At 37.3% G+C, this 8,252-nt stretch overlaps 1 protein-coding gene across 1 annotated transcript in view; it reads right to left on the bottom strand.

Moving 5' to 3' along the window:
- Positions 1-8,252, bottom strand: part of EXD2 (exonuclease 3'-5' domain containing 2) — a 120,809-nt gene that overhangs the window by 70,643 nt on the left and 41,914 nt on the right. Inside the window, exon 2 of the mRNA XM_006865579.1 lies at positions 1,981-2,237. Within this exon, the coding sequence (XP_006865641.1) occupies positions 1,981-2,237 (257 nt within the window). The remainder of the gene's footprint in view (positions 1-1,980; positions 2,238-8,252) is intronic.

Here is an 8,252-nt window from a genome sequence, read left to right as displayed (position 1 = left end):
TTGGGTGGCTGATGATGCATGGAGGGGATTGGAACCATGGCAGTGAGATGATATACGATGGAATGAATGTAAAACTAAAGTTCTCCCATATAAACTATCATATAATTCACAATAAAACATTAAAAAAAAACAAAAACCCAGAAACAAAGGACCCTAGGACCATCAAGGGAGAAGAGCACAAGTGGAATGCAGTACCTTATCCAGAGAAGCAGCGACTCCAGAGATGGAAGCAGAGATGGGAACATGGAGAGAGGGGGCAGCTGAGGACTCTAGAGTCCTGGGACAAGAGGGACTGAGAGCTGGCAATCAAGAGGCAGATTTGCAGAATGTGCCCTTTGGTGGTGTAAATTATTATATATGCCTGAGTGTTTAAAAAAATAGAGCTAAAATGAATATATAGAAAAAAATACTGTTAACTGATGGCACATGGAGGGGATTATAATCATTGTAATAAAACAAAGTATATGATTTATTGAATGTAAAACTGATAATCTGCCTTGTAAACTTTCACTCAATTCACAATAAAAACTTAAAAAAAAAAAGAATGAAAAAAAAAAGTGCTAGCTTTTCTACTTCAAAATTTCACTAAGACCAAAATCAGGCACAAAATCTCTATAATAACTAATGCTTGATTAGATCATTTAAAATATGAGCATTAAGATAAGAAGACAGCATTACCAAAAAGCATTTTACATCTTCCAAAGTACATTGAAAGCAATAACTACTTATCCAAGTTTCTGTACTTATAATGAAAATTTTTTTTAAATGTTACTACTGAGATGGTTAATAATAACTTAAGAATAATTTTTTAGATTTTAATAAAATGTCAGTTTATTGTGTACTTTGATTTCTGTATAGTCATAGAGATGACTGTAAATACATAAGAAAAATGTCTGGAAGGACAAGCCAATCAGATGATGATGGTATTAAAGGTGGTTGTGGTGATGATAAGGATGATGGTGGTTGTCGTATTCATAACCACTGATGTTTATCAACAATAGAAGCTTACACAGTAGTCTCTCTATATATGCCAAACACTGTTTCTAAATTATTTATATATTTTAACTCGCTTAATCTTTACACTAATCCCATAAAGAGTGAACATCATTATTTATATTTTACAGACAAGAAAACTGAGGAATATCAAAGTTCAGTAACACAGCCAGCACTTGTACTCCCCTCCAGACAGTCTATTCCAGAACTGACTCTAAGTCACTATGCACACTGCCTTCAACAGCATAAAGTAACAGAAGCAGATCAGGGAGGTGCTGTGAAAGGGCAAAAGGAGGCTTTTGCTTTTATACCTCAAATACTTTTAGAGTGTTCAAAATTTTATAGTAGTGTTTCAATGTATTGCTCAAAAATAATTATATTTCATTTCCAATCACTTTATTTTAATATACTAACATTTTATTTTATAGTAAATAAAAATTATAAGAAGCAACATTTTCATAAACCCTGCCTTCTACCTTTAGTGTATCACTGGGAACATGGAGAGAGGCAGTTTTGGTTCATGTTATTATGGTAAGTGAGAACCTGTATATCCAGACAATTGTTCTTTAGGATAGTGGGCCCAATGTAGCCAGATCATTTAATTTTTAAAGAGAAATCAGAAATGCAGATTTTACATTAAATATACAGAATTTAAAATAAAAATTTTAAAGATGTATCATATAGGCCAAACACCCTGTCTGCAACCCCAATTTAGTCTGTTTATAACCTGCAGCTTTAAGAGATACCTTATCAATATTTCATCTAAAAAAGATAAGTTCTAGATAACTAAAGTTTTCTCAGAAGTTGGAATTTCCTTACAATCCCAATATTTGAGCATCTCAAAAATGTTTAGCATCTCAAAAATCTCAAAGCTTTCAAATAATTTCAGCTATTTCATTAATGGAAAAATGGAATTAGCAATCTGCAAATCTTGCTAAAATATTTGCCCCATAGCTACAGATATCCCAGCACATTTACAACCTGTACCTCTGCCTCATGGCTAGGTATCGGAGGTCCAGGCATCCCTTAACAATGAGGCCATAATCCTGGAGGAGTTTGCTGGCATCTTCTGAACTTCCCACTCCAACTTTTAAAATGGTTTCATCTGCCAAGATGTCCAGTAAGGTTCTTGGTAATGTTTTTCCTCCATGGATCAGCCTGGGTAGGCGAACCAAGACACAGAAGCCATTTGGAGAAGCCATCTGCAGGAGTGACAGAGGATTGGCTCTGCCTTCCAAATTCACCTGCAACAGAGGAAGATAGCCACAGTTCAAATCTAGTACAGCACTAAGTGTCTAAGAGGCAGAAGTCTGGTCAGCTAGCCTTATTTTCTCAAAGGGAGCCTATGGCCACAATGTGAACAAATACAACGGACTCTGTAAAGCAATAGCCTAGTTAAAGTCTACTGAGAGCCCAAGCTCCACATTTATGTGCTGTGGTGTCAGTTCCGACTCATAACAACCCTGTATAGGGTTTCTGAGGCTGTAAATCTTTATGGAAGCAGAAAGCTTCCTCTTTCTCCCGCAGAACCACTGGTAGTTTCGAACCGCTGACCTTGAGATTAGCAGCCCAACTCGTAACCACTACACTACCAGAGTACACTTATGTGAGTCATCCATAACTAGTGACCAGCTGACATGGAGTTGCTCTGGGGCACACACTCAGAGTCATATTAGTCATTCTGGTTTTAAAAGGCTCATGAGGGGGGAAAAAAAGATATGGAGCAGAATGACAGATGGTAACCTATTATTTTTTAAAAGATGACTCTAATGTATGAGGGGCTTAAATAAGTTAATGGAAAAAATGTAATTAAAAGATAATGATTGTTTTTTATATATATACACACACAAAACATATATATATATGTTCATTTTGCAAGTCAGTCTCGTCTAGTCCAAGGGACTAGAGTCCTTGATCTCTATGCCATCGCCTTTGCCACTGTCTCTGCTGTCATGGATTTTCTCAGTAGGATCTCATCCTCCATTCCCTTTCACCAGATCCCTCTGGAAAAGAGGAAAACTATTCAGTGGGGATTCTACCTTATGCCCCTTATTCTGAAACTAAACACATTCATGAAAGTTTGTAAGCCAGACACTTCGTGTCATTATGTTGCTGTTGTTGTTGTTAGGTGCTGTCATGTTGGTTCTGACCCATAGCGACCCTGCATAGGGTTTCCGAGTAGCAGTTAGTGAATTTGAATCACCAACCTTGCAGTTCAAACAGCTTTGCAGTCTGGCATCAACCCACAGCACCATACCAGGACTCCTCATGTCTTTATAGCCCCACATTTTTGATTATCAATGTCTAGACCAACCATCCCTTAATCAACCAGTACACTGAAGAAATAAGCTTGATCCTTGATAAGAATAATCCATCCATTTCCGTTGAAATTTTGAACAACTGCATCCATAAGCAAAGGTCCCATTAATCAAATTGTAGCAATTTACACTTGCTCACAGTATCAAACTTGTTTATCTCCATCTGGTCAAGTTCTGGTCAGCTAGCCATACAAGCTAAGCCAAATGGATACTATTTGCAAGTTGGGAATTTTCACACACCTCCCCACTCTTCAGACCAGCTGGCCGCTTCACTCTTAGCTCTAGCTCCCAGTGGCTAGGTTAGTGTCCATGGGCTTGGGAATTCACACATCTCCCTAAACTTCAGACCAACCAGCACGTCCTCTTCTCACTCTCATCTCAAAGTCAACGGAACATGACCAAACTTAGTCCATGTCTTCATTGTGGCATTTCCCCCATTTCCACTCACAAGTAGACCAGGGTAGTCACCAGCGAGCATTCTAAACTGCTCATGAGTTCCCTTTGAGTTTCAGTCTTAGAAGGGGGTTTTCCCTGATGGGCTGACTTTTCTTGCCTCAATGGCTTTAAGACAACAGCTTGCTTAATAATCTAACCTCTAAAGAGTCTGCTTTTTTTCTGCTGGTCCGTCTTTCAAAAAGTATTTTCTAGAGAAGGAAAAAAGATGGTGGAGTAAGGCATGACTTGGAGAGCCAGCCTTGGTGCCAGGAACAGTCGGCTTGGGCAGTTAAGTGTATCTGATGGGCTATAGGAATTCTTCATAAGAACATTTTCCTTGATCTTTAGGTGCTTTTATATTTTCTTCATCTCAAAGAAAACAAAATTCTGAACTCAGAATGTGGTCAACATTTTTCTGTTGTCTCATGAAACAGGTTTCTTTAAGCCAGCTACTTTCCCTGCTCTTCAGATATGGATCTCTCTTCTCTACAGTTTACTTCCAGGATTTGGAAAGGAAAAAGCCACTTTTCTTTTTCTGTTCTACCTCTCAAAATCAACAGAGGAGCCTCTATGATCAGTCATCATGTGACTTCTCTGAAGAGTCAACAGAAATGTAGCTTCTGCTGCTGTTTGCTGAATTGTAAAGAAATTGTTTTTGAAAACTGAAGTCAGATGTTAATTTGAAACACACGCTTTGATGGTGGTATTTGTGAATTCTTTACCTTTTGTTCCATATAAGAGGACTAAATAAATGGTAAGTATGGATGAAGTCCTTGTGTGGCGCTGTGGGTTAAAGTGCCAGACTGCAAAGCTGTTTGAACTGCAAGGTCGGCAGTTCAAGTTCACCAGCTGCTCCTTGGAAACCCTACTATACAAGGTTGCTAAGGGTCAGAACCGACTCGATGGCATTTCACAACAACAACATAGATGACTTCAAGAAAAATAAAAAGTATTTTCTGTTCTTCTAGCTGTTCCAGTTTGCTCTGCATGTCTTTCCAAGTGGGAAGTCCCACCACAGAAGGTTCTGGGTGGGGCTCAGGATTCCACCTAAAGTCCCAAACTCCACAAAAGCTTAACAAGGCTATTTCCCTTGGCAAATTCTAATTCTGCTTTTAGTTAATCTAATCAGTTATAGGCAGAAGATGGGCTTACAAGCTTTTTATAATCATAATGCCCAATATTCATTTCAGCCCACTTAAATGACTATTTTTACAATTGTAGGTGGGGGAAACCAATATCCACAAGAGAGTCAAGTCCTGAACATCTTTTCCCCTTCAGACTGTTCTCAATTCCTGTATCACAGAGCCCTGTTGTTCCAAAGTTGTACATTCATCACTATTTACCTCTGCCCCATTTAGCCCATGCATTTTTCATCTACCACCATTCTCCTTCTTGTGTATGGCCATCCCCTCCTTTTATACTGCCCTCCCCATCACCCAAGCTATCATGTGCCTACCCCTATCCTATGAATTACTCTCCCTTCCCTCCATCCCTGGTAACCATCAAATAATTATTCTTTTAATATGGATATCTTTTCTTAAGTTTTTACAATAATGGTATCATGCAATATTAATCCTTTTATGATTGACTAATTTCACTCAGCATAATATTCTCAAGGTTCTTCCATGTTATGAGGTGTTTTGCAAATTCGTTATTCTTCAAGATTGCATAGTATTCCATTGTACCAAAGTTTGTTTATCCATTTTCCATTGATGGGCACTTAGGCTATCTCCATCTTTTTGCTATTGTGAATAGTGTTACAGTGAACATTGGTGTGTATATATCTACTCGTTTTGTGACTCATATTTCTTGTGGATCTATACTAAGTAGAGGAATTGCTGGATCATAAAGTATTTCTTTTTCCACTTTTCTGAGAAAGTGCCATACCATTTTCCAGAGTGGTTGAACCATTGTACAGTCCCACCAGCAATTTAGGTCTCGCCACACTCTCAACAGCATTTTTTGTTTTCTGTCTTTTTGAACTTTGCTGTTAATGCTGTGAGATAATAGCTCATTGCTGTTTGAGTTGCATCTCTCTAATGGCTAATGATCATGAATATTTATTCATATGTTTGTTGGCTGCCTGAATGCCTTCCTTGGTGAAGTGTCTGTTCATGTCCTGTGCCCATTTTTTAATTGGGTTATTTGTCTTTTTCTTATAGAGGTGTTGCAGTTTCCTATAAATTTTAGAGATTAGTCCCTTGTTTGATATGTCACTGTAAAGAATATTTCCCAAAATGTGGGCTCCCTTTTTATTCTTTTGGTAAAATCTTTTGATGCATATAGTTTCTAATTTTTAGTATGTCCCAGTCATCTATTTTGTCTTCTCTCATCTGCGAATTTTTGCAATGTTTGATAGTCTGTTATGCCATATATAGAATCCCTAAGTTTGTCCCTATTTTTTCACTGATGATCTTCATAGTTCTGGGTTTTACATTTAGGTCTTTAATCCATGATGAGTTAGTTTTTGTATGGGTCTTGTTTCATTCTTTTGTAAACTGATTTCCAATTTTGCCAGCACCATTTGTTGAAGAGACTTTCCCCATTTAATGCATTTGGCCTTTTGTCAAAGATCAGTTGACTGTGGATGGATTTACCTCTGGGTTCTCATTTTTGTTCCATTGATCTATGTATCTTTCATTGTACCAGTACCAGGCTATTTTGACCACTGTGGCTGTGGAATAAAATTTTATATCAGGGAGTAAGAGACCTCCAACTTTGTTGTTCTTCTTAAGCAGTTTTGTTTATCTGAGGTCTCTTTCGTTTCCATATAAAGTTCATGATCATTTTTTCTATCTTTTTAAAGAATGTTGTTGGAAGGAAAGACAATGGAATTTCTGCACGAACTTTTTGAAACCTCCCATCATACATGCTAATCAAGACAACTCATTTATCTTATCACTGCATCAAGATTCAGATTTAAAAAAAAAAGATTCAGATTAAAAATTTTTTACTGTAGTAAAATATATTAAAAATTTGCTATTTTAACTTCTGAAGTGTATAATTCCTTGTCATGAATTACATTCACAATGGTGTACCACCATCACTACTGTTCCCAAAATATTTTCATCACCCTATGCAGAAACTCTACAACTATTAAGCAAGCACTCCCACTCCTTCTCCTCCTATCCCCTGGCAACTGCTCATCTCTTTTGAGTCTTCATACATTTGTCTATTCCAGATAGTTCATAGAAGTAGAATTATATATAATATCAGTCCTTTTTTGTTTGACTTAGCATAGTGTCTTCAGAGTTTAAGATCTAGAGTTTTAAGAGAGGTAGAAAATACAGTATTGTAAATAAGTTGTTGTTAGTTGCTGATTCAGACTCATGGCGATCCCATGTGTGCAGACTTGAACTGCACCATAACAGATTGCCATATAAAGTGGTACCTGCCAATATAATAAATTCTGGTAACACAAAGCTCTTTCTCAGCATTTTTTACTGAAAAATGTTGCTCATAAAAGACAAAAAGTATAAGCTAGAATCCTTATATTTTAAGGCATAAAAATAACTTTATGTATTACCTGATCTAAGTTTAATCTCTTTGGGAGTATAGGTAAATTTGAGAAAATACTAAAAGTTATGCAAGTCCTCCCAGAAAAATGTTCATTAAAAAAAAAATAAAATTCTCATACAATTTCAAGGGATTAAAGATCCCTAAGGCCATTCACGAGTCCTGGTGTGGCACTACAAGCTAATTTGCTGGACTACAAGGTTGGTTTGAACCACAAGGTTGACAGTTCAAAATTACCAGCTGCTCCTTGGAAAACCTATACAGGGTTGCTATGAGTCAGAACTGACTCAATGACACTTAGCAACAACAAAGCCATCCATGGAATCCAGATTAAGACACTAATAAATTCCAATACTTCTCATTTTCTAGGAGATGAAACTTTAGGCCTACAAATAAAAGCAGACTGTTTAAACATGCAAGATAATGGCAAATACAGGACTAGAATGCACATTACCCAATCTCTAGAACAGTAGTTCTCAATCAGAGGTGATTTCCAACCCCAGGAGACATTTGGTGATGTCTGGAGGAGTTCTTGGCTGTTACAACATAGAAGTAAAAGTTGAGAAACCCTACTCTGGGGTAGTGTTGTTCTCTGACTTCCACACTACCTGTACTAGGCACTGTGACAGGTACCACTGTGAAGACAAAGTTATGTAGAATACGGTCCCTGCCTTAGAAACCTATAGCCTTTTAGGTGGAGTAGGATACACACAAATCACATACATAGAGAGAAAATTACATGATAAAGACCAAAAGAATAATTCAAATAAAGTGCTACAAGTAATCAGAGGAGGAATATTCCACAAGAGTAAAAAGACATGCCATTAAAAGCAAGTTTCTGGAATGCCTTGGTCCTTTTGATAGTTACGGTTTTGTGTCCACTTGACTGGACCTGGATTCTCAGTGGTTTGGCAGTTAAGATGTAGTACTCCCCCATGATGAGATCTAATATAATGCAATCACTCCCATGATATGATTTGATGTGGAAAA

This window comes from Chrysochloris asiatica, unplaced genomic scaffold (genome assembly GCF_000296735.1).
Source record: "Chrysochloris asiatica unplaced genomic scaffold, ChrAsi1.0 scaffold00079, whole genome shotgun sequence".
In the NCBI taxonomy this organism is placed as follows: domain Eukaryota; kingdom Metazoa; phylum Chordata; class Mammalia; order Afrosoricida; family Chrysochloridae; genus Chrysochloris; species Chrysochloris asiatica.
Note: the sequence above shows the minus strand (reverse complement) of the source record. Positions and strands in the feature narration are given on the sequence as shown.